Source organism: Lepidochelys kempii, chromosome 9 (genome assembly GCF_965140285.1).
Source record: "Lepidochelys kempii isolate rLepKem1 chromosome 9, rLepKem1.hap1, whole genome shotgun sequence".
Lineage (NCBI taxonomy): Eukaryota > Metazoa > Chordata > Testudines > Cheloniidae > Lepidochelys > Lepidochelys kempii.
Window position 1 is genome coordinate 33,135,309 of NC_136388.1, and position 27,362 is coordinate 33,162,670.

Here is a 27,362-nt window from a genome sequence, read left to right on the forward strand (position 1 = left end):
AAACATTTTCCATCTTTACTGGATTATTTTAAAATACATTAGGCCATGGTGTTTTAAATTTTGTTTTTCATTTATAAACATAATACCATGAAAGTCTGAGTATAACTGCATCACATCATCTTCTGTAGCACAAACTCTTCATAGTGAATGTATTCTGAACCTATATATCTGGCCGTTATGTCATCCAGAGTGATTCAGAATTAAATACAGTATTGTACATTTAAGACAGTTCAGTGGCTAGTTACTTGTAACTCCTATTAAAACGGTTTTGATTGGACCTACTGTTTTCTTCAGTGTATGTATTACAACCGTTTACTGTTGCAGAACTATTTTGGATCAGGCTTTTATTCTCCCTCATGCTATGTTTACACTATTGCAAATAGCTTTTCTGTTGCAGTGTATTTTTTGCATATACTGTACTAATATATGAAAGTTATTTGGATGAAGAAATGTCATCTTCATTTTTTGAACCTGCCCAAATCTGGAGTTTCCTTTGCATTCCACACTTCTATATATTTTTCTCCAATATATTTGTCAGTGCTCTTTTCTTGTTTTTGACAACTGTCACTCAAAGTATAATTTTTGGAGTCATACTCTGTATACTATTCACTTCATTCCCATCTGAGTCAATGAAATCTTGACTTTCCAAAGGTTTAGAGCTTTCATTACACAAATACTCTTTTCTATCCTGTTGACTTGGGCTTTTGAATAGATGTTTCTTCTGGTGCATTCCAAGAGCAGCTGCTGTCTTGCAAATTTTGGGGCACTGAAGACAAGCATATCCTTTTCCATTGTGTTCATGTACATGTCTTTGCTCATGATTTCTTTTGGTAGAAAGATATAAAAAACTCTGTAAGCAGAATTGACAATGGTAGCGTTTTTCTCCAGTATGTATTCTTTCATGTATTTTGAGAGTTTCATTTAAAGTGAATGCCTTACTACAATATTGACAGACAAAATCCTTGACACCCAAGTGAATGCGTTCATGTTTCTGTAGGTTTCCTGGAACTGAAAAACACTTACCACAGGTTTTACAAGTATACGGCTTTTCCCCAGTATGACATCTCATATGCATTTTTAGTGTGGATGGGCTCTGGAACTGCTTTTGGCATAATTCACAAATATAAGGCTTTGAAGTAGGTACATGCCAATGTATAGGTTCTTGGATTTCTTCAGTGGAAGATTTCTCTATCTCACAGAGCTCACAATGAAGATTAGGCATTTCCGTGTTTCCTTCTTTATTAATGCCCTTTTCTTCAGGAATGTTTCTAAGTGCATACTCTCTATTGCACGTATTTTGACTTTCACTACTGGAGTTCTTGTTCCCATGATTCTTCCTCCATTTGACTTTTCTCATTTTTCTTAGCTGTTTAGATTTCTTTTTTGGTTTGTAATTATAATAAGGTCTCCAGGGTTTGTCATTGGAATCCTGATCACTTACATCATCGCACATTTCAGTCAGTTCCATACATTCTGATCTGCAAAGCCTAGCTGGGCTTCTTTCTTTTCTCTCTGTTTCAGTCTCCTGAGGCTGATTGTCCTGTTCAGAGTCACATTTAGACCTTCTTTCTCTTTTATAAAACAGTTTGGATCCTAAAATATGTCTTTTTACGATAGCCTCATTCCCAATTTTTACTGTTATTTGACAAAGAGGAGCAACGTTACTATCAGTAGATGTTCCAGGTAAGGCAGGCTTTGCAATGTAGGTTTCAGTTTTACTTGATTCTTGAAAAGTATCTGTAGCCTTGTTAGATGAACCTCCAGATCCTGTAATATTCTGTAACTCCTCGAGTGTTTCTCCTCTATTGTACAGAAGTGTTTTCTTTTTTTCTTTAATAGTTTTTGCTTTAGTAATACCTTTGCCATAATTATCTGACCCATGTTTACAGTCATCTTTTATGGACTGACTGGCTGTATTATTGGAGGATATTGTCTTACTGCTTCCCACAGAAGTGACTGCATTACTGTGCATTATTACTGATGAAACTCTACTACTGTGCATTATAACCGAAGGTGCTGAGCTGCTATAGTTAATAACAGAGGCTGAATTTTCACTCACATTACTGAAAGGCAGAATGGAGGAATCACATTCCTGAGAACCAGAACTAAGTTCATTTGCAGCTGTGGGCACTGATTTTTCTGCAGTAAAAAAGTCACTTTGTAGGTTAGAATTTAACATTCCTACTGCCCAAGGTGAAACATTCTGAATATTCATAGACAATGTTGCATCATTGCATGAAGATGTATTCAAGGAAATAGTGGTATTGTTTGTTAATATATTATTTTGAAAATTCAGCGACGGTAGTTCAGAGTTGAGAGAATTCTGAATAATGCAGGTACTAGAAGTTGCTTCATTAACTTGGTTGTTTGCTTGTACATTTTCATACGAAGAATTCTGGTAGGACTTATAAGGTAGCCTTCTGCATTTCATAGGTAAAAGCCTATAAAGTTTGTAAGGATACATGCTAGGCTTTAAGCCTCCATTAGCTGTTTTTTTATTTACTGCAAGTCGATGGTCAATTGCATGGAAAGATTTCTGATGATTTTTTAGTATATAGTAGGTCATGAAAGTCTCAAGGCAGAAAATGCACTGATAACGCCTTTCTCCTGTGTGCCAGATTTCATGTCTGGTACGATATTCAGCTAATGCAAATACTTTGTTGCAGTAATGGCAAGGATAAGTTCTTCTCCATGAATGCACATTTGCATGTCTTCGAAGGCTGGACAATGTTACATAGCTACGTTTGCAAACAATGCATGTATATAATATCTGCCCATCAACAACTTTAACCAAATGATCTGTTTCTGGCAAGGTGCAGTTTGCACTGGAGTAATCAGTAATATTGTTTTCAGACATCAGAGGCTCTGTGCTTCCATGTGAGCTTCCATTTCTTTCATCAGTAGTAGTATAGTTATCTAAAAATTTTTGTTCATTTCCACTCTGAACAGATATGCTGCCTGAACTCCTGCAGACTTGTTCATGATTCTCCAGTCTGTTAAGATTTGCAAATTGTTTGCTGCAGTATTTGCATATTAAAGGTTCCCGATGATTTGTGTGAAGCTGAAGATGAGTACTGAGTAAAGCTCTGTCATCAAATAATCTGGTACAACAGTTACATCTGTAAACAGGTGGAATAACTGTTCCTATGGATCCAGGGATGTTAGCAGATTTATTTTCCTCTTCTGTGGAAAAAAGTAAGTCTCCTGCCTTATCACGAGGAAGAGGAATAATCGCTTGATCTGTAACTGCTCCTTGTTGAACCTCTTTATTGGTTACTTTGGGGGCTGATATTTTTGCTATAGCCAGACCAGTACACTGGGGTTTAAAGGCCATCTTTGGTGTACCACATGCTTGTTTTATTGGTTGAAGTAGTGATGTTGTCTGGAGAGTTTCATAATTGTCTTCACTCATTTTATTCCGGGGGCTGCTGTCATGTTCTAAAAAAGGAGTTCCTTGAAAAGCATCACCTCCAGAAGAAACTGCATAGGAGTGTTCAGCTAACGTACTGGCTGGCTCAGCATCTTTTCCAACATCATCCCTATCAAGGCCAACATTGGTTACTTTACTGGTCTCAGATACCTTTTTAAAACTCGCTCTCAAGTCAAGTGGAGAAAACAAATTGTTATTATTTTCATTTTCAAAAATTGAAAATGCATTTGTGATTCTTGGCCCGTTTGTGATAGCTGAATCTTCATGTCTTTTTTCATTTTTTTCTTCTTTGACCACCCCTTTTTCAGTAATACAAAATGCAAATGGACAAGGGGAATTTGAAAAATTAATGTCTGTAAGATCTTCCAGAAATGATATTCCCAGTTTTTTCCCTGCAGCTGCAAGGTCTGTTACAGTCTCCTGTCTCTTAACAACTACTGTGGAACTGTAGATATAATTAAGTATTTCAGTAAACACTTCAGCCTTAAGATCATCTAACTCCAGGACATGTCCGGAAATACAGATCGTATGACTCCAAAAAATATTTTTGAAATAAAGGCTTGAAGCTGCTAGTACATTACTGTGGGCTTTAAATTTGGTATCTTCCACAATTATAGTGACATCACATAAAATACCCCGGATGCGCTGTTCATTTAAAATGGAGAGTACCGTGTCACTATGAAAGTCATCCTTGAGATCCTTTGAATGGGACATGACTGTCATCTACAAAAAAAAAAAAAAAAAGTTAATAGTTAAATTTGCTTTTAAAAGCTATTACAAAAAAAATCAGCTCTGTAACTGGGGATATTTTTCAGGTTTGTTTTGTTTTTAATTCAGGTTAAAAGGGACGGTGAAGTCATGCAATAGCATTTTCAGGTAAAAAACTTGAGTTTGATCCTGCAAACAATACTGATGATAATAGGGTGAGTTGTCAGGGAAGTAACTACAATTCCTACTAGTAAATGTTTGTAGGGTGAGGCCCTGCATTTCAGAATTAATTTTAAAGGGTCCCCTCTACCCCCCACTCAATTTTCATAGAAAAGTTGATTCATTCTGTAGAAATGGGTAAATTATCCAAGGAGCTAAAGAAAATAACATTCATTTGTAACTCAAATGCATTTACATACATCATAAGTTATATATTCAAAGTATGTTCTGTCATAATATTTCATTCAAGGTCTACACAAATCTTTAAATAACTTTTACAGATTTGGGATGGAGGAGCTCTGGCAGCTCCGCAGTAGCAGTGACAGGAGAACAAGCATCTCTCTTGTTCATTAATTACCAGATCAGTGCTTTATATTTGCAATCTGGCTGATATCCAGCATTTAAAATCAAAGCCTCCAGCCTTCCAAATGGCCAGTAGTGCAAGTGATGAAGTTTAGCCTGAATGAACAAAGAAACTGAACTCAACCCTAGAGATGGTCCCTCCAAGGTCAGGGTTGAGACGTATTGATATGGCAGTATGAGGAAACTTGAACTGCTGCTGCCCCTATTGTATCTGTTCCATGGATAACAGAGGACTTAGAGCTCCAGGACTGTGTTTGGCAGATAATCACATTTAATAATTGATCTCATTAATAAAAAAATTATAGAAAAATTAGAGGTTCCAAAAATTAAAATGCTCCAATGACAAAATACTGTTTTAAAAACCAAAAGATAAAACACATAAATCATGACTTTAACATCAATATATGTTCTTTTATATAAGAATTATTTTATATAATTCATTTAAATTAGTTGTTGGGCTTTATTAGATAGAACTTTATTAATAATGACTGGAAGTTTCATTGTGAATTACTGAATTTTGTGAATTAAAAATACAGTAATAATAAAAACCAGGATAATGATAAAAAAATGTATTTTGTTTCTTTTGTCATTTTGGTTTTATTTGTAATAGCAGTTCACAGTATCCTAATAACTATGCTTGACTTTTTTTTTAATTATACCAAATAATGAGAGCTCATTGCAATACTCTACTGTTTAATGTTTGCTGAGTGATATTAAGATGCCTCCATTTTATTTTATTGAGGATTATAAAGTGTTCCGACTAGCAAGGCATAGTATAAAGTATATTGTATAAAGTTTCTTCATCAGTTTAAACCACAATGGATCCGAAGGAGAATGACTGAATATGGACACTTTTATGGTTTGTAATCAGGGTAAAATTATACCACTATGTGGTGGGTGAGCCAGTACAGTTTTCTGTGCTAAATGTAAGCTTTCTGTTTAAAAAATTTAAGCCACTAGCCCTATGGTCACAAAGATTATCTCCAAAATGTGAATCAAATATATATCAATAGAGTGAGTCTTCTGGAATCTATGGCCAGCCTAAAACAAAAGTTCTGAAAGAGGTGGGAATTACTCCATTCCTCTCACTGCAGCATTAGCTCTGAACTATAATGATAATTTAAAAAAGGCAACTTTAATTACTTCACTGCTAATCAAAGCAGATAAGAAAGACAATCCATATTATGATGATATGCACAATATATTGAGAGAGACATTTTATTTGGGTATCATAAGTGGAGCTTGAGAATAAAATCACTTATTTTTACAATCTGGCTCAGGGCTCCTGTTTGTAATAGGGAAGTTTTAGCTATTGATGCACAAAAGTTGTGCACAGAACACAAGAAATTCAAAGTTATGGTTCACATAGCAAATCATATATGTAATGTATCAGAGTTACAGAAATGAATTCAGTAGTATATACTGTGAGATAAAATACTACATATGCATATAAGCAGGGTATTGAGCAACAGTGCCCTAAGAAAGTCAAATTGATTGTTGCTGGTCCAAATCCTCAGCTGGTGAAAAATGGAAGTCAACGGAGAGATGCCCACTTGCACAAGCTGAGAATCTAGATCGCATTGTCATGCATATACATTTTAAATGATGTTGCATTATGTAGTTTTTTCATTATATTTGCATAGGTTATAATAAGAGATATTAAACATTAATTCACTTTAATTAGAATACTGACCTGAAATTTGTATTAGTTTAAGACCACTATCTCTTTTGGCCCACTATCCGAAAATCCAGATGTAATTAGTTTCTAGTACATGAGACTATCTTCTACATAAAGAATACTGATAAAAATATGTTCCTTTAGGCAAGCAGCCATTATCCCAGAGTTACTATACTAACAATTATTTTTTCATAGACAATGTCTGACATTACATCAGACTTGCTCATGTGATATGGTATTAGAAACACAAGCATCAGATGTCAAAAACAGATCTCACAAAAGAAGCAATTGAGTTATTTCCTGTGTAAGAAAAAAAATACTGTCAACTCTACCTCTCAGCAACCAAGGTAAGAGAAGCTTGCCAGTATTTTTTTTTTAAACATTCTTTGTAATAACATAGTTAGTGTTAGTTTGAAAGGACAGATCATCTGACACACTGTTGCTAAACTAAGTACAGCAGATAGCTATTTCTACACTAAAATTAATTTATATACAAAGTCCATAATAAGTTAACTGAAATGTTCGTAATAGAAAGATTGGCTGATTCTTCAGCCAGTTACTTCAGCATACCATCTTTAGGGGAAAATACTCATGATTTAGACTTGTACCTGCATGCACGCAGATAATTTGTAGTCTCTGAATCATGGCTGTTGCACTCTGCTTGGTACAATACCTCTTTGCATAGCTTCTTTGGAGAAAGCAGAAGTTATGATTTGTTATTTGGGCATTAATCTTTATGTTCACCATCAGGTATATTTCTCACTGAAAAACTACATGAAAAAACTCCAATATGGAGCAAACTGTTTTTCACATATAATACTTTTTGCTTCCCTTTGTCTTGGCTAGTACAATCCCAAAATAGTTTGCTTGCATAGTCGCTGACTCCGTGGGTGCTCTGGGGCTGGAGCACTCACGGGAAAAAAAACAGTGTGTGCTCAGCACCCACTGGCAGCCCTGCGGGTAAGTTCCTTCCCTTCTCCTCAGCCCCCCCCCCACACCTACAGGCCCTGCCAATCAGCTCCTCCACCTCCCTCCCAGCACCTCTCGCGGATCAGCAGTGTTCAGGAGGCACTGGGGGGGGGGGGAGAGGAGCAGGGGCAGGAAGAAGCGAGGGGGAGGAGATGGAACAGGGCAGGGGTGGGATCTTGGAGGAAGAAGTGGGGGCAGGGCCTGGGGCAGACCAAAGGGTTGATCACAACTCCGCGTGTCCCCCCACCCGCCCCAGGAACTATGGAAGTCAGTGCATCTATTTGCCTGTACACAAGTATTGATCTCCACTGCCTTGCACCCTGCACAGTCATCTACAGCTGTGCAAAGTGAGTGTTAAATGCTACCCTAACAGAATTCTTCACTCACTTTACACTGGTGGTAGCATTCTACACCCACTTTGTAAAAGGTGTAAATGAGAATACAAGGTGCAAGGGAGTAATCAATCAGGCCTATAGTTTCCAAGGGATCCACACTAAGGTTGTGAAAGCAAATAATCAAGAACTCTTGATGGGTTACAAAGTTACACACTCTCTATAGGAACTCCTCATGTTGGAAGCCAATTTGAAGTATTACTGTTTGAGCGTCTGCTCTCCTTCATTATAGGGCTATAGACAGAACTTGTAATTTTGATTATAGAGTGTGGCCCAAATCATATATAAACTCCATAGTCATGGCAGGTTTCTTGGCTACATTGGTCAAAAGTCTGACCCAAAGGGATTAGTTCAAATTTTTTATGGGCCCATGTCCTTGAGAATGTAACAGGAACATAGAACTGGAAGGAACCTCCTAAGTCATTAAGTCCAGTTCCCTGCTATCACAGGCAACCTCCTCAGACAATCCCTATCATAACTGATCATAATTCTGAGGTTCTACTGTATTTTAAAAATAGAACTTGAACACATCAGGAATGGAGGCTATTCATAACTCTGAAATGATCATAGCTCTGAACAGAATGTTACGGTTGTTCTTTCAAAAGTTTACAATGAACATTGACTTAATACAGCTTTGAAACTTTCCTATGCAGAAGAAAAATGCTGTTTTCAACCATCTGAATTTAAATGAAACAAACAAAGAAAACAGTTTATTTACTTTGTCAAATTTTTTAAACTTTCCCTTTACTTTTTTAGTAGTTTATATTTCAAATAGCACTGTACTGTATTTGCCTCCCACCCCTCACCCCTCTCTGCTGTTGCCTGGTGTACTTCCGGTTCCAAATTAGGTGTGTGGTAGACCAGTCAGTTCGTAACTCTGGTGTTTGTAACTCTGAGGTTCTATTGGAGTTAGGTTGTTCACCCCCACTATTCCTATTGGGAGCCTATTCCAGAATCTCATTCTTCTGCTCATTAAAAACTTTCTTCTAGTTTCCAGCCTAAATTTATACATGGCCAGTTTATACCCATTTGTTGGGCCAAGACTGTCCTTTAGATTAAATAGCTCTTCTCCATCCCTGGTGTTTATCCACTTGATGTATTTATAGAGCAATATCCGTTCTCAGTCAAGCTCTCTAGTGTCCTCTCAAAAAATAGGCTCTTCATTCTCTGATCATCCTGGTAGCCCTTTTCAGCACCTGTTCCAGTTTGAGTTAATTTTTCTTGAACATGAGCGACTGGAACTGTGCACAGTATTCCAAATGAGGTCTGATCAATGCCTTCTAAAATGGCATTAGTACTTCCCTATCTCTACTAGAAATATCCTGCCTGATACAACTAAGATTGCATTTGACTTTCTTACAGCTGCATTACATTGTTGGCTCATAGTCATCCTGTGATTGACGAATACACCCAGCTCTCCCTCCTCTCTCATTTCCAACATATAAACTCCAGTTTATAACAGAAATTTTTATTAGTTCCTCAGTGCAAGACATTGCACTTTGTACTCTTAAATACAATCCCGTTTCTATTATTCCAGCCAAACCTGAATGTACTGTGGCCACAATGTACGAGGTCACAATGCCATTCACTCAGTTTTGGCCCTACAGCCCTCCCAACATGCCAGAGGTCAAGTGATCCAAATCTGAGTGGGCAGTGCGGCAGCCAGTGCTGCTCCTTCTCAACTGCCAGTGGTACACACTGAGTGTAATGTGTGTATGGTGGCAGGTGCCACTGCATGTGGGAAGTTACTACCCTATCCTCTACAGAGGAGTAAAGCTGTTGACACGGTTTCATAAAAATTTCTCACACATCAAGGACCTTAAGCACAAAGTTCAATAAGACAAAAATTACTGGGTTGCCAATTCTGTCAGCAAATGAAGATTAGTCCAGGCTGATCCTTCAACCATGGAAACGGTGACCATCGCTATAAATAACCTCAATATTAAAGATAAATAAAAAGACTGAAAATTGTGAAATGTAAGTACAAATCTGACTAATCATACTTCAAGGAGGCATAGATAATTATATAATAACATACAACACCACAGGCACCTTATGAGTGTGTGTGTTTGAAGATGTGGACTGGTTGTAAAGTGAAAAAACTACTGGTGACCCGTCATCATTTTGAACATTGATGTATGGGCTGAGGGAAAGCAGACAGGTGCAGGGGAGCACATGGTTTGGATAGAGACATCCCTCAGGGAAAGCTCTATTAACAGGTATTCTCTATATCCTAATAAAGAAGAGAGGATACAAGTTGATAAAGTACAAGTAGGAACTGAAGAGAAATGGTCAAAAGAAAAAGAGTCCCATTCAATTACATCACATGAAGGCATACAACTAAAAAGTGACACATTTTATAAGTACTTGTATACAAATGCTAGAAGTCTAAATACTAAAATGGGTGAACTTGAGTGCCAGATATTAAAATGTGGATATTGATATAATAGGTATCACAGAAACTTGGTGGAATGATGATAATCCATGGAACATGGTAATACCAGGATACAAAATATATAGGAATGACAGAGTAGGTTGTTCTGGTGAGGGAGTGGCACTATATGCGAAAGAAAGCATAGAGTCAAATATAGTAAAGATCATAAATAAATCAAACTATACCATAGAATCTCTATGGAGAGAAATTCTATGATGGAATAATAATAGTATTTCACATGAGCATTTCACAGTCACCATCCTGGTTAGGAATATACTACCAACTACTGACCAGGACGGTGACTGTGAAATGCTCAGGGAGATTAGAGAGGCGATAATAGAAAACTCAACAATAATAGGGATTTCAACTATCCCCATTTTGACTGTGTACATATCATCTCAGGATGGGATGCTCAGATAAAGTTTCTAGACACCATTAATGATTGCTTCTTGGAGCAGCTAGTCCTGGAACCTACAAGATGAGAGGCAATTCTTGATTTAGTCTTAAGTGGAGCACAGGATCTGGTCCAAGAGGAGAATATATCTAAACTGCTCAGTAATAGTGACCATAATGATATTAAATTTAATATTCTTGTAGGAGGGAAAATATCAAAGAAGCCCACCATAGTAGCATTTAATTTCAGAAAGCAGAATAACACAAATATGAGGAAGCTAGTTAAAAAACAAAAATTAAAAGTTAGTCACAAGAGCAAAATGCCTGCAAGCTGCATAGAAACTTAAAAACACTGTAATAGAGGCTCAAATTAAATGTATACACCAAATTAAAAAAATGTAGTAAGAGAGCAACAAAAAAAAAGCCACCATAGTGAAGCAACAGAGTGAAAAAAGTGGTTAGAGGCAAAAAGGCATTTTTTAAAAACTGGAAGTCAAATTCTACTGAGGAAAATAAAAAGGCCCATAAACTCTGGCAAGTCAAGTATAGAAGTATAATTAAGCAGACCAGAAAAAGAATTTGAAGCGCAATTAGTAAAAGACAAACAAAAACCACAGCAAAAATTTTTAAGCACATCAGAAGCAGGAAGCTTGCCCAAAAAACCAGCGAGGTTACTGGGCAATTGAGATGTTAAAGGAACACTTGAAGAAGACCAGACTACTGTAGAGAAGCTAAATGTATTCTTTTCATTGGTCTGCACTACAGAGGATGTAAGGGAGAGTCCCACATTTGAACCATTCCTTTTTGGTGACAAACCTGAGGAAGTATCCCAGATTGAGATGCCAGTAGAGGAGATTTTGGAATAAATTGATAAACAGTAATAAATCACCAGGACCAGATGGTATTCACCCATGAGTTCTGAAGGAACTCAAATATGAAAATGCAAAAGTACTAACTGTGGAATGTAATCTACCACTTAAATCAGCTTCCATACCGGATGACTGGAGAATAGCTAATGTGACACCAATTTTTAAAAAAGGCTTCAGAGGCGATCCTGGGATTACAGGCCAGTAAATTTAATTTCAACATCAGGCAAGTTGGTTGAAACTACAGTAAAGAACAGAATTACCAGATACATAAATACATATTTGTTGGGGAAGGGCCAACACGACTTTTCAGCTTGGAAAACATGTCTAAGGGGGGATATAATAAAGGTCCATAAAATCATGAATGGTATAGAGGAAGCGAATAAGGAAGAGTTATTTAGCCCTTCGCATAACACAAGAACCAGGGATCACCCAATGAAATTAATAGGCAGCAAGATTAAAACAAACAAAAGGAAGTATTACTTTACACAACACACTGTCAACCTGTGGAACTCATTGCCTGGAGATGTTGTGAAGGCCAAAAGTATAACTGGGTTCAAAAAAGAATTAGATAAGTTCATGGAGGACAAGTCCATCAATGGCTATTAGCCAAGATGATCAGGAATGCAACCCCATGCTCTGGATGTTCTAAGCCTTTAATTGCCAGAAGCTGGGAGTGGATGACAAGATCACTAGATAATTGCCCTGTTCTGTTCATTCCCTCTGAAGCATCTGGTATTAGCTACTGTTAGAAGACAGGACACTGGGATAGATGGATCATTGGTCTCACCTAGTGTGGCCATTATGTTCTCATGCAAGCAGATCAAAGGGTGTCTGCCAGGCCGGCCAATGGCAGATAAAAATGCATACCAAAACATGATTTAATGAATTAGTTCATCTCTCCTTCTGTTAAACTTTCGGAAACCACTGCCAGGTAAGTGCCAGATGTTCAAATACTCTTTGTTGTGTTTCACTGAAGATCTTGTAACCCATGTCTGAAGCCTGGAGTAGAAGCAGGGTGGGAATCAGTGAATAAAACAGAGAACTTACAGTTGTCTACCACTATGCAAAATAAGAAATGACAACATTCTTGACAAAATGGTCAGAACTATTCTTTTTTCATTTTCTTACTACATTTCTACCTTTCCTTATTAAAAGCAAAACTTTGAAAGAGGTGCTGGTATCTCCTGTTACTTATCAGCTCCAGACTGTAAAAGCGTATTTATGGTATTTATCTTTACACTTTATGTTCACCCCCTTTTTTAGGAGGGTATGCACAATTTTGTAAATGCTTATTCAATTTTTTTTTAAGAATGCCTCATATGAACTACAGCATTTTATATCTCAACTCTTGCTCACCTTGGCTCATTAAAAGAAACAAAGATGGCGATTCAGCCATCTCCCTTTGTTGTTTATTGCCTAATGGACTATAGTCAACACAGTTATATATTATTTCTACAATTCCACTTACATTTCCTTTTTTAGATTCTTGCTTGTTGTGCGTGCCACTGTAAACATAGGATACTACTTCCCTTTTATAGCCTCATTTATAGGCTCTTAATCATATTTCTCAGTCATGTCTTTTCTGGAATGTTTTTTCCTACATTTTAATTCAGACAGGAGTGCCATAATAGGAGAACTTAAATATAAAAGTATTATGTTAACACAGTCAGATCTCTCAGGTCTAGGAGTGTAAACAGCTTCTCACTCCCTGTTAAATTGTGGGGATTCCACTTTCTTCGTTTGGTGGTTCATCACTTCCAATTCACCCTTCACTTCTTGTTGTGAAGTTTCAATGTAAAATTTTCCCATTCAGGTGGGAAGAATCACTAAATCCCATCATCAGTGTCCCCGAGGCAACCTTAGTAAAAGAGGGGTACAACTGACACTTTCTCATACAGAGTAAGGATATGTCTACCACAATAAAACACCTGCAGCTGGCTTGGGGCAGCTGACTTAGGCCCAGGCTGCAGGGCTATAAAATTGGAGTGCAGATGTTAAGCTTTGGGCTGGAGCCTGAGCTCTGGGACTCTCCCGCCTTGCAAGCCTGAATGTCTACACTGCAAGTTTATAGCCCCACAGCCCCAGCCTGAGTCAGCTGACACACGCCAGCTGCGGGTGTTTTATTTCAGTGTAGACATACCCTTACCGTCTCACCAAAAGGCAAAGTCTTGTCAGTGTGTCCTAGATAGCAGCAGAAAGTACGAGTGCCACCTCAGTGGGCCTGCTCAAAAGTCTAAAGTGTAAAAACGTTTTAAAAATATATTTTCCAATGCAAGCAATATTTCTGGTACCAAGAGATTAAAATATGTCTTTGCTGAAACTCTAGAATTACTTTAATTGTAAAGTTTTCAAAATTCTTCCCATAAAGGTTCACATGCTAAACTGATTCTGATGACTCTAGTAGTTTCCCTCTCTGTGTGTTGCCCACAAGGTGGAGCTGGATTCACACAAAGGAAGCACACTATTCTTTTGTGTTACAACTAGTGAAATAATGGAGTATACAATTTCAAGAATGATCTGAATAAACTATGCCTGCCAGATTGAATGAAGTTATGTATCCTTGTTTATGTAAGAGTGCAATAAAACTAACCTCTCATCTTTGGTGTAGTTACTTCCAATGAATCTGTTTGTTACACTTGAAATGGAGCCTCTCAATCCAACAGAATGTTTGACAGCATTCCAATTATCTAGATCAGTGGTTTTCAACCTGTGATCCGCAGACCTCTGGAGGTCCACGAAAAATTGTTGTTACCACAGAACAGTGATTTTCAACCTGTGGACTGCTGGGGATCAGCAGACTATGTCTAAGATTTCCAAAGCAATCCACAACGCCGTTCAACATTTTTTAGGAGTCCGCAAATGAAAAATGGTTGAAAACCACTGATCTAGATGATAACTTGAGGATGCTTCCTATTTAGGGGATTATAACTATATCCTGGGCTAAATCAAGGCTGTGGCTGAAGGCTGTGCTGTTTATTAGCCTAGAATATGATTATTACTGGTGTTAACAGAAATCACCCTCAAGTTATTATACTGAACTGTCAAATAGTCCACTATATTTTAGAGATAGTGAGATTAATTATTCTTTAAATGGAAGAAAAGCAGAAACATTTTGGTCACTGGATGAAATGCTAAACTTTGGTGGCCATATTTGTTGTTGGCATAAGGGTGATAGATTTGCTAGTGCCCTAGAACCCTGAGTGCAGGGATTTCCATACTGTATGGGCAGTGACAACTACCATGCAGCAGCGAGTCAGTAGCAGCATGACAGCCATTGTGCTCTGACTGGCTGAGATTTCGGAATAATCCCTGATAATCAGATTGCTCTGTGGATAGTCAGATGCAGGCTGATCTCATATTAGCTTCTTGTACTCTTCTTTTCTCCTACTTATTAGTGTACTCCTTGAATATATTTATGTTAGCCCAAATCCTTTGAACTAAGTATACACACCATCCTATTGTGTTCAGAACATTAAACAGGGTGTTGCAAGTGCGTTCCACAAGGTTGGGGACCAAAGGAATCCCCACCCCTCTGGTATGGTCATTAATGCACCCTCAGGTTGCATTAGGCCCCCTCCATGTTGTGCCCCTTCCATGCATAAAGGGTTGGCCAGTTTAGCTACCTCTTCTCTCCGTCCAAGCCTCCCTTTGTGCTGGCAGCAGGGAGCAGCACAACATGCAAATACTGCTGCATCCAGAATCCTTTCCACAAAGGAGGCGCCAGATTGGTCCCTAAAATGCTCATGTCCTAGCTAAATGTAGCTCTCATCTTCACACAGGCCCCAAGCCCATCTTCCTTTCCTAGTTGGAACACACTGGTTATCTTAGTTTTAAGCATATCCAGAATAACATCCATAAAAATGTAATTAGGCTATTTTTCTTAGCTGTAATTCTATTCCCTATTCTTGGTCTCATCAGATTACTTACTGCCTCAGAAAAGAGTGCATTGCTACTACTAGCGCTATGAAAGGCAGACAAGTGTCTGCCTCAATGAAGAAAGGATAGAAAGTCATATAATTTTAAAAGAACAGGAGGACTTGTGGCACCTTAGAGACTAGCAAATTTATTAGAGCATAAGCTTTCGTGGGCTACAGCTCACTTCATCGGATGCATAGAATGGAACATATAGTAAGAAGATATATATATTTACATACAGAGAAGGTGGAAGTTGCCATACAAACTGTAAGAGGCTAATTAATTAAGATGCGCTATTATCAGCAGGAGAAAAGAACTTTTGTAGCGATAATCAAGATGGCCCATTTAGACAGTTGACAAGAAGGTGTGAGGATACTTAACTTAGGGAAATAGATTCAATATGTGTAACAACCCAGGCACTCCTAGTCTCTATTCAAACCCAAGTTAATGGTATCTAGTTTGCATATTAATTCAAGCTCAGCAGTTTCTCGTTGGAGTCTGTTTTTGAAGCTTTTCTGTTGCAAAATTGCAACCCTTAAATCTTTTACTGAGTGGCCAGAGAGGTTGAAGTGTTCTCCTACCAGTTTTTGAATGTTATGATTCCTGATGTCAGATTTGTGTCCATTAATTCTTTTGCGTAGAGACTGTCTGGTTTGGCCAATGTAGATGGCAGAGGGGCATTGCTGGCACATGATGGCATATATCACATTGGTACTCCTGTTCTTTTTGCAGATACAGACTAACACAGCGGCTACTCTGAAACCTCATATAATTTAGTTTGGCTATGTTCTTTCAGCTCCAGGATAAAGTAATGGTTATCTTCTTCCTGTACAAGGTATAATGCTCTTTAGTCTGAAATAATCCACATTTACTGACCTGCAATGCAGAGATCTTTCTGAGAAACCTGTTTTCCCAGGCACTCTGGATTGTAAGGCCTGGGGAGAATGGAGCTTTGCGTCAGAATGGAGGGTTGTTTATTCTGTTCTTCTGAATGAATGTTTTGCTTTAGCTACTGCATTGGGCTGACTGGACAGTATGTAGTTATTTTGTATAATGTGATGAACAAGATCCTATTGGACAGATGCTTTTTGTTTCAAAATCTCAACAAATGTAATTTGTTAGTGAAGGCTGCTAGCAGGAAATGATTTATTTTATATACACATTTTTCAAAAACATAAATAAGGTCATCATCTTCATCCTCCAGAGGCTAGTAGCTTCAGTTTTTGGACTGCTTGGGCTATGACTGTTATTTGACCAACATTCAGATCTGTGGTCTGTTGTATCAATTCCCTTCCAGCATGTGGAATATTATCAGAGCCATCTGCATGGCAACCACTGCTTAATGTCCATCTGACTAGCTCAATTTCTTTGTATCTCATGGTCCTGTGCTCTTTTTACAGAATACTGTCTTGTGGCTATGTATTTAAAATACATACATATATATATATATATATATATATATATATATATAATAATAATAAACATGTTTTTTATGGGATGTCCTTCCTGACATCCCTCAATTTTCACTTGCTTCACAAGACCAATCTTAAAAGTTCAATGTTGCAGCCAAGAAACAATGAACAAACTCCCTGTGGAGCACATCAGTTTCATCCTTTGATCACCCAGAGAGATTCCAGTGTAGAAGTTCTCTGTTCACTGAAGCAAGGCACTTCCTCCAAACAAGGAAGGACTCACTCAAACCAAAGGGCTGCTTCCTTCCCCTTAGTAATTAGCTATTTTACCACAAACTGAGCGTCTGCTGTCAGAAACATATGGTAACAAATGCTGGAGCAAAGGTTGAATTAGGTGAAAAAAAAATGTTGTGTCCCTTAAAACCAAGAGCATGCTCCCAACCTTTCTCTGCCTTCTCTTATTTTTTCAACCTGCAACAATGAGAAATGGGGTTTCTTAACTTCTTATATCCTTCCACCAATTCAAGCCTCATGCAGGACAACCATCATCTAAAAATATATATATATCAGCTCATCTTTTGATCAGGTATAAATGAGCCAAGTTTTCAAAAGCCACCAGCACATTTACACCCAGTATTTTGCTGACACAGTTATTTGCACAGGCAAAGGCTTTTCTTTCCATCACATTTGAGAAGGGAAATTGTGCAGCTTTCATTTAACTGTGCAATTTGTGTATGTAGGCTGGGATTTTCAGAGAAACCTAAGGGAGTTAGGTACCAAATTCTCATTGAATTTTAATGGAATTGAGGTGCCTAACATCCTCAATTTGCTTTGATAATCCCAGTCAATTTCAAGTTATATGCATAAATATTCACATGCCCCAATTTGATGGCAGAAGTGTTTATAACTTCTTGACAATTTGATTCCCCTGAGAGTCTAATATTCCTATATGCCTACAGCTAACATAATTGAGAGTTGGACAAAAGCATGTTTTTTTAAAAAAACTGATAGTTTATTTTTTAGAGCAATTTTAGCTCAACCAACTTCAAAGTCTTCTTTCAACAGATGCCAGTGCTCTGCCTTAAGTACCTGAAGTTGCTGATTTCAATACGTAAACTCAAGATCTCATGATCTTTCGTCCTTTTTTGTTTTTAAAATACATTTCAAATGAACAAGAAGCCAACACAGGACTATCTTTTCAATGGGGCTTCAACTAAGCTTTTGAATTCTCATGAGCAATTTGCATGCATAATCATTTACAGGCAGAGATAAAAGAGGCTCCAGTCCTGCAATCATATCTGCATGGATGGACCCTTGAGTCTGCACTGAACCCTATTAACTTCAGTGGGGAGCTGCACAACCAGAAAGGTCTGACCCTGTGCAAATGATGTCAGGATGTGAGCCACAATCTGCATACATAGATTGTATTTGTACATATGAACTGAGGAGTTAGAGGTTCAACCAGTATAGTGTGCACCAATTCTATTATTTGGTCATAGAAAGTATTTTGCGTACAACACTGTGCGAACAAATTTAGTATCTTTTTGACATATAGGCCCATGGTATTTTAGAAGTAGATTACTTTTAAATGGTATAACTACACTGTAAAAAATAGTTTTCAAATTTACATTATATATGTTATAAGGAGGACACCCCAGTCCCATGCCTGCTAATATTGAGAAATAGTGGTACATTTTGGATGCTTTCTTATGCATCTGAGATCTGAGAATCTCGCATCTGAGGTCTGAGAATCTCACATCTGGAAATTATGCCATGTGTTACTTTAAGACTATTTTAAACTGCATAGGCTTAAAGGTTCCAAAACTTTCCAATACAGTCAAGTAGTTTCAATCTTAAAGCAGAGTGGGAAACAATATATAAGCTCAATATACACAGAATGCAGTTCAACTATATGTGGTTATTCACACCTGTACATTCAAAGCGTTTACTAGACAATCACTGCCTTTCATAATGCATAGATTCATGCCCCATAAGTCATGACTCGGGGGGAAGGGAGAAACCACACCAGACAACTTTTGTGCCATTGCCCCCAATCCTATGATGGAGTTCAGACTCCACAGATTCTCTACTGCCAGATCCAGAAAAGAGGCATTCCAAAGATGGACCTGAGTGATAGTATACACAGTACAGAACATAACTCCAATGCACTCTATACCTTCCTCTCCAAAATAAGCCACACTCTAAGTAATCTCTGGTTAACTCTCTGGGAACTGTGTATCCACTCCTGAGCTCTCTACAGCAGAGGCCTACATTGTTTTTACCACATTAATGTCCGCACCAGTTCATCCTAAAAAGGCTTAAAGGCCTAACAGGAGACAGTGAAAATATTGCTTTAGGCATTGAACACAGAAGAATTTACCAACTTTTGCTAACATTATTAGAACTAATGTACTGTTCATATAGATAATGTAATACAATTAATTGAGATAGGGCCAAGCCACAATATTTGAAACCAGATCTCAACTCTCTCAATATTTGAGAAAGTTCAGATCAAACGTTTTGATTTCGGCCCTTCAGGAACAAGTAAACAAGAGGCCAGGAATAATTTCTAAATTTAAGTGCAGAATGTGGCTCAAAGATTGGAAGGGTTTGAGTCAATCTTCTATTTATTAGGCAAATGGTGCTCCTATCTCAACTTCTGGTATTACAAAATAACCAAAGACAGCATTCCAGTATTCCAGAACAATTAGACTTTGTCTCTTTATCTGCCTGAAAAAAAAAGTCAAGCAACTTCATTAAATGGATAAATCCACATTCTTCTGCTAAGCAGAAAATTAAAAGATATGCAACCTGCTCTACAGATACTAGAAACACAGCAGACCTTGCATCTTACAGTCTCTGCTGAACAGTTTCAATATTATTTCCATCTTTGCTTTGTTATAATTTTCTTTTTTTTTTTCTGTTCTGGTTTGGCAATGGATCCACCTGCAGGGCTTTAAACAAAAACAGTCATACTGAATTCTGTTACACATTCAACTAGCAGAAGGCAAAATAAAAGTAGTCTAATCTAACCTGTCCTTTTCCAGTTTCAGATTAAACAAACATTCTCTGAATATCTGAGCCAATTTATGTCCGTAATGATCTTTAAAATTACAAATAAGCTGATAATTTTACTCAGACCAAATTTATTTAACATTTTAAAAGATTGCACAAAGTGATACTTATTAATCTGCTATGTTAACATACATAATAAGGATAATTGTCTATTTTGCCTATTGTGATTCTATGTAGTAGTTACATTTCTATTAGTATTTACATTACACACTTTTAAACTATAGCCAGTGAACACAGCCGAAACAAAAAAAAAAGAAAACATTTTCCAACTGATTGTAAAGGTCACTAGCAGTTTCCTTTTCTAAACCAATCGCTATAATATTAGTTTCTCTTTAGAATGGCAGGTACGTGCTATTACTCTCAAGGTAAAATTCAATTCTGCAGAGTAACAGCTCGGGGTCTGCATAGTCAGAACAGACTTGATTAGCCTATTTTAGGCCTGGGCTCTGGGTCAAATTCTGCCCTCAGATACAGAAGTCAATCAGAGTCAGCACCATGGATAGGGTGACCAGACATCCCAATATTAGGGGCTTTGTCTTATATAGGCAACTATTACCCACCCTCTGCCCCACCTGAGTGGGGGAAATTGATGGGCCTGGAGGTGAAACGGGGGACAGTCCCAGCATCAAGGGAGGGAGACACTTGCCAAGGCGCAATGGGTGGCTCCTTCCCTGGGAGTCTCTGGCACCCACTGGGCAACTGGGGAAAGAGGGTGCTGATTGGTCAGCATTCCCCAGCTTCCAGGATTTAGCCCAGCACAGGGGCCACATGGAGCCTCTTTCTGCTCCATTCCAGCAGCCCTCCCAACCCACCTGAACTAGGAATGGGAACCCAACCTGACAAATGCTGTGGGTGTAGCTGTTCACCTGTTTACTGGGTCAGGAAATAATTTTTTCTCCCATGAGCCAAACTGGCAGAGGACCATGGAGTTTTTTGCCTTCCTCGCAGCACCTGCAAGCCACAGTGGGTTAAGCAGGAACGCAGTTACCACTTAACTGAGGTACTGGGGTGGAGTTATTTATTCATCACAACTTCTGGCCAGTTTCCAGTGCAATTAGGAGAATAAAATAAACGGTTCCCAGAAGTAAAAGACCTGAGATTTTGATGATGGGCCCTGCGCTCATGGGATAGGGTGAAACCTTGTGGCCTTTGCAGGCCAAGGACAGACCTTGTTGACCTCACGGGCTGAAGTCCCCACCCTGCTGCACCGTCTTTCCTACTTGTGGGGGGCAGGTGCTAGGAATCAGAGAGAAGCGGGTCCTGGGGAGTAGGCTGAGGAGAGTCTACCCCATGTTATGGGTTATATGGTAAAGTGCCCTGTAACCCCATCACCAGTAACAGGTTATATGATAAGGACCCCTGGAACCTCTGCACTGGAATCAATTAAATGCCCAGTAGAGAACAGCAGGGATGACAGATGAGGAGTGCCTCGTCCTTGTTTTAAAATTTATTAAAAGTTGCAGCCTGCCACTTAATTCCATGCATGAGTAGGTCCTCATTTTACCACTGTGTCCACATCAATTCAACATGACTACAAGTGTGATCCTGCAAAAGCACACATATGTATGTGCAAACACACATGCACAAAGTAACACCATTAAAATCAGTGGGACAACTCCCTTGTTTCAAGATTATCTGCATAAAGGTGTGAAGGATCAGGTCCTAAATTAACAAATTCTCAGGATTTTCAAAGATTATTTTGTTTTAAATAAACATGGCTCTGCCCAAAGCATACAGCAGTTATTCTAATTTCACATTGTTCCAACTTCACAAAAAGGTGGCAGGTGGCAAAAGTATATCTGCCATGCAAAATTTAAACTTACATAAAAAATCCAATAACTTATCATAATATATCTCAGTTTTGTATGACATCTACCTTTCATCTCAAATTATAGCCAGTGCATTTTAAAATTTTTTATATAGTGTACAAAGCACTCGCTTTAGCCATTACCAAGATACAGTCATATATAAAAGGCACAATGCATCAACTATTCAATATCACACACAATGCTACAAGTACTTTAGGCTGGTAGGAGATGAACAATACAGAATCCAACTGAAACTGCAAGAGCAGTTTTAGATAAATACAATGTATAAGTTACCCATATTAGAATCTGGCCAGGACATTGGGTTAATTCCTCTACCTTTGCCAAAAGTGCCGTGGGATTTTTTAATCATCACTAGTGATCAGCACCTCTGTTTTATAGATAAGGTCACCCTCTATGAGGAAAAAATCCCTCCCAGAGGACGGGAGATCCAACTGGTAGAGACTTCTGCATGCTCTTGACAAAGTGGTAAAGAGGCTTGCCCCATATCCATGGATCTGAATGTGGTTCATATGGATCTTGGGAGTTTTATAAAGGCTACAGTCATCTGCATGGAGGACCTATGCCTCCGCACTGCTTAAGTGGCAAACCCAAGAAGAGGAACTGAACTACAGACAAGACATCAGTACTATTTTGTCGCCATACTTGCAATTCCCCTAAATATCATCTGGAATTCTGTGCACAGAACAAGAGAAACAGACAATTCTAAATCTATGTCTGTAAGGCCCCGTGTACATTTTCATTGCCAAAGTGTTAACCAAACCATTTTAAAACACTACTCATGCTAGCAGGGTTTCAATGTGGTTTGCCTGTTTAGCATAAAGTAGGCATATGTGTTTTACTACCTGTGTTCTAGATTGAAATGTAGGATCTCATCTAGGGTAGAGGACGGATTTTAAAATAGATATGCTTTTTCTTCAATGATGAGACAAGCTACTTTTAAACAGGATTTAGATAACACAGTATGCCAGTGTAGATATGACCCAAGAGCCTGGGGACTGCAAAATATTTTCGTTACAACATAGATTTACATTATCAGACAACTCCATGGACTCCCATGGAAGCCAATTTAAAATTGTCCTTGATTTTAAAACCTTTCATGTACCTGCTCCAACATCTCACAGAGCCCTTTTCTTTCTCTTCTCCTCATCCTGTCTCCTCTGTTCTGGCCTCCTTTTCCACACATTCTCACATCACTGTTGGTAAAAGTCCCTTCTCCTAGGCAGCTTCTCCCCTCTGGAACATGCTCCCTTTCTCCCTCTGGTCAGCTGACTCTTCATCTTTTTCCAAATATCATCTAGTTTCTCTCTCCCTCTGCTATTATTTAACACTTAAAACATTTTGGGATAAGGTTTTGTATAAAAGATGCCAACCAAAATCAAGTTGTTTTGTATAATAACTGATAAGTCTTAGGGGCAAGGTTCAGGCCTTGTGAGTCACATGATCTGTACAGCAGTAGTGTTACAACAGTTAAGAATGAAACAGTTAGGTGCCCATCTTCCATTTGCAAATGTACCATTAATCACCTTTGTGAAAACATTAACAAGAACTGCAGACTCTGACCTCTAAGCTTCAAATAATAAAGCTGAGCCCATTATATCTCTATTTTCAGTTTTAGCAGAATCCTTTTTCAATATTTCTGTTTTATATGGAGAATGGTTTTCAGCCTGTGGTCCGTGGACCCTGGGGGTGCGCAGATTTTGTTTAAGATTTCAAAGGGGGTCCACACATCTATTTGAACATTTTTAGGGGTCTGCAAATGAAAAAGGGTTGAAAATCACTGATATAGACATTCCGTGGCACCCGCATTTTAACTTAAACAGGGTAAGAATAAAAGAAGACTGGGTCTAACTCAGCAGGATAATCTGAAATAGCAATACAGCAATAAGCCTTCTTATATTCATAAGCTCATGCCAAAGATTCTGATGAGCATGAAGCTTAAAAACACAACTTTAAGGAATCCTACAGCTATATGGTATAAGGTCATATGAAAGCTAAAAACAAAACACGGCAGTGCTGGGAGTCAGAAGATGCATATCAGGTAATGCACCAAAGCCAGAGAGAGTAAAATGTATGTGGTGTACGTAAGATTTACACATGAAGCCCAATGTGAAAGCATCTGGGCACCTCCCATTTATTAGAAGCGTATCATTAAAACCGCACACAGCAATTCATGTAGGATGTGTAAATTCAGAACAGCTTGATAAATTAATAGAATTCCCCTTAATAAGCAAATCATCATGTTCACCACAACAATTGCTGCTCTCAGGCTGACTATGAATTTTCACAGAAGCCAGGGAAGCAGCATTTATTAGTTCAGTAATATCAATTTAAAAAGGATCCACATTCTGACAAAAGAGAATATTTGCAAACGGAGTCAAAACAACCAGACTGAAACATACTGATGTAACCAAGAATTAGATTTTCATTCTTTAAACATTATGGGTATGTTAATTTGAACCACAGAGACAAAATAAAATAATAATAAAAAAAAATTATTTGTACAGTGTCTCCACTGTCCCGCTGGGACATGGTACAATATACTCAAAATATTTTAAAACATAATACACAGATTGCCATTGCTCAGCTTTAGCTCCGTAGCAACTAGAATTTCCTTGAAAATAATACTATGCAAGGAAAAAACCAACAGTGTTAATAACACCACTGAGGAACCAGCTGCACAGTACATTCCAAGGATAAAATGTAAATCAAATTCTTGCAACCAGAGAAAATGAAATTATGGCTATAATAAAAATTCTACTTTAAAATGTCATTTGAAACATACACTGGTAAATCTATCATGTTTTCACCCGAGTTTCTTTAAATGGAATGGGGAAATAATGACTGTACTGCATCAAACTAATCTAGTCAATAAATCAAATGGGTTTGGAATGATTATTCAGCACTGGCCTATCAAAACAGATGATAGAAGTCATCTTCCTGAACAGTAATATTTATTGGGAATGCACTGAACTCATGATCTCTTTAGAAATAAATTAAAATTAGTTATATCGCAGTGAAAACTGTTAATGCTATTTTTATTAACATGAACTGTGAGTAGAACCAAGCTTGCAATATTTTTTCTGTGATTATGGTTCTGTGCTTGAGCCTCTTCCACATAAAATGTACTTAAAGTCAAGGACATGAAAGGAAAATGGCTACCGTGATGCAAAAATATCTTTGCAGTAAGTATTTCTCAAATCATATACCAAGGAGATTCATAAGGAGATACACCAGGCTATAAGCTAAATGACTATAAGCTCAGGCATTGAGCACAATTTAAGACTGCCTAAGCAATTTCCTCTAGCACAGATGGGGTTTGATTTTACAGATACTGTTGAAAATGTTAGACAAGCTGTTTTACCTAAGCAATTATTTACTCAAACTGTGCAGAATCTCTGGGATCCGTACATTACAACAAATCACAAATGAGCTTTGCTGATATCCCAACACCTACGAGTACTTTTCGAGAATGGTTAAACATTGTGTTTTGGTTGGACTTCAGAATGGGTTCCGTTTAGTGAAAAGTCCGCAGCTCTATTGTTACTAAATTCAGTGATTGTGAAAGAAGGTTTAAGGACGTTTTCTATTCTCTACATTTCTCAGCTGTCTTATCGTTTTAGTGATACTTGTACAGTAGTAATAACGAAACTTCTGTTTTATACAAATACTGCACAAACCTTGAACTGCACTTCATACTTTGCTTAAAATAAAAAGGTACTTAGGTACATTTCTGGAAGCAATCAATGAAAAACAGGAAAAAGCAGTTTTCTGATATGCACAGTTTTACAAACATGGCGTCTTTTAAGAAATGATAATCACATGGAAACATAAAATGAGATCAGTTTCTCATTTAGAACCAAAAAGTAACTTAACAGCTAAATTTACATTTGCATCATGGCATTAAACAAGAATAACCTTCTTTGCATCTCTACTATTGCACTTTTTAACAGGATTTGGTTGCCAAGGAAACAGGTTCTGGCCCAGTATTAATCTGAAATAAATTTATTTCAGAAGATGGTCTCTGAAGTACAGTACTGGTAATTTATTTTTAAAAATTGCTCAAATTCAGGCTTTTGTATCTAGAGCTATTTGGTTTTAATTTCTGAACCACTTTTTTTTTAAATAAACCATACTGCATTGAACTGATGTTCAGTTTAAGCTGACAGGGCCATCTATATCTATCTCTAAAAACCTTATACATTAAAATAAAAAGAAATACTGTAGGTTTTTTTTTCTGGTACCTGATATAGAAAAATATCTGTAACAAAGCAAATTAATCTTTATTTAAGCTTTCACAGAGCACGTTGAAAGACCGCTTTCTATGGTAAAATTTAAATATTTTTTATTTTTCTTACCCACCTTAACTTTTACTTTTGCATTTTAACTACGAATTCAATAATTTTCAAAATAGATTTTAAAATGTAACTGAATTAATAGGCTTTTCAAAAATTCTTTTGTTGCATAAACGTTGCCACGCCCTTATTACATATGATTATTTTAACAGACATGATTGCTTCACTTTCACAATAGATTCTTTTATCAGGTGAAAACAATCGTCATGCCAATATGTGAAGCCATACAGTTTAGTATTAGGTTGTTGTTTTTTTAATTAACTGTTCAATACATTTTTACACTGAAAGCTACATTTTAAAACTCACTTTATCTCTTTGCAGCACTGAATGAGAAATCTACAAAACATGCAAATCTCAACCTACCTGTGTGTACCTCCTAATGCAGTGTTAACATGGCAATATACCCAGCCATTTTTATGTAAAGCGATGGAGATCAACTGAATTCTCGGTCTTCTTGATAAATTTTTAGAAGCAGTTGTCAAAAATCAGATGGGAAGCAGCTTGAATAGACTGTGATCATGAAAACTGAATTTATCAATAGGTAAAGCAGGAGTGGGGGGAAAAAAAAAAAAAAGATGTCCACATCCAAGGTTTTCTGAAACTGCAACACAATGTTGTCTCTCCCCACACCCTGAGAGGGTTCAAAGAGTAAAGCTGACCACTGCAAAGGCCACTTGTCACATTTGCTGAAAATCAGCCTATTGATATCACTGCTGAAAATATAAACTCCACACCCAAAGCCCATTGCACAACGTGGACTGCGTAAGAGTTAAAAATAGATTTGACGTGCCTCCTACCTGCATTATAAATATGTATGTTTCAAGTGCTTTAATTTGATATTCACATTAATTAACAATACAACATACATTATTTAAACTACAGTAAATGCAAGAAGAAAAAGGGTGACAGCATTTGGAAGCAGAATTTGCTTTTTTTTTTTTTTAAGGGCTAATACTGTATTTTGAATGTGATGACAAGCTAACAGCTCGCTACACTGCAAATGAAAGAGAATTCCAAAGGTGATGCTTAAATATCTAAGCCTGTAATGAAGCACAAACAAGTCTTCACTACCGCATGATATGGTACACAGAGCATTTACGTACTCACATTTGAAATAATAGGCATGGTATTATGAATTCTATACACAGCATGCACACAGCACAAGCAACGTTAATCCTGCCTGCCATTTTAGGCTTGTAGGAGTAAGATACATACTGCAGCACGGCTCTGGTAAGGGTGGAGGCAAGGGACAGCTCACCTTAAATGCAGTATCTGATTAAGGTTGTAAGTGACACTGCACATCAGCTACAGTCTTGGTTCAACT

The 27,362-nt window shown here is 37.7% G+C and overlaps 2 protein-coding genes across 3 annotated transcripts in view; both read right to left on the minus strand.

Annotated features, from left to right (window-relative positions):
- RASA2 (RAS p21 protein activator 2) overlaps window positions 1-26,485 on the minus strand; it is a 203,044-nt gene extending 176,559 nt beyond the window's left edge. Inside the window, exon 1 of the mRNA XM_078854423.1 lies at window positions 26,402-26,485. The gene's annotated coding sequence lies outside the window, so the exon portion shown is untranslated. The remainder of the gene's footprint in view (window positions 1-26,401) is intronic.
- Window positions 1-27,362, minus strand: ZBTB38 (zinc finger and BTB domain containing 38). 2 transcript variants are annotated; one of them, XM_073359807.1, is made up of 2 exons: window positions 27,297-27,362; window positions 1-4,153 (listed from the first exon to the last, which is right to left on the minus strand). In XM_073359807.1, exon 2 carries the CDS (start codon window positions 4,151-4,153, stop codon window positions 569-571), a length of 3,585 nt encoding a protein of 1,194 aa, XP_073215908.1. In that variant the 5' UTR covers window positions 27,297-27,362; the 3' UTR covers window positions 1-568. The 2 variants fall into 2 exon arrangements, with proteins under 2 accessions (XP_073215908.1, XP_073215907.1); XM_073359806.1 differs by lacking the exon at window positions 27,297-27,362 and adding an exon at window positions 26,402-26,487.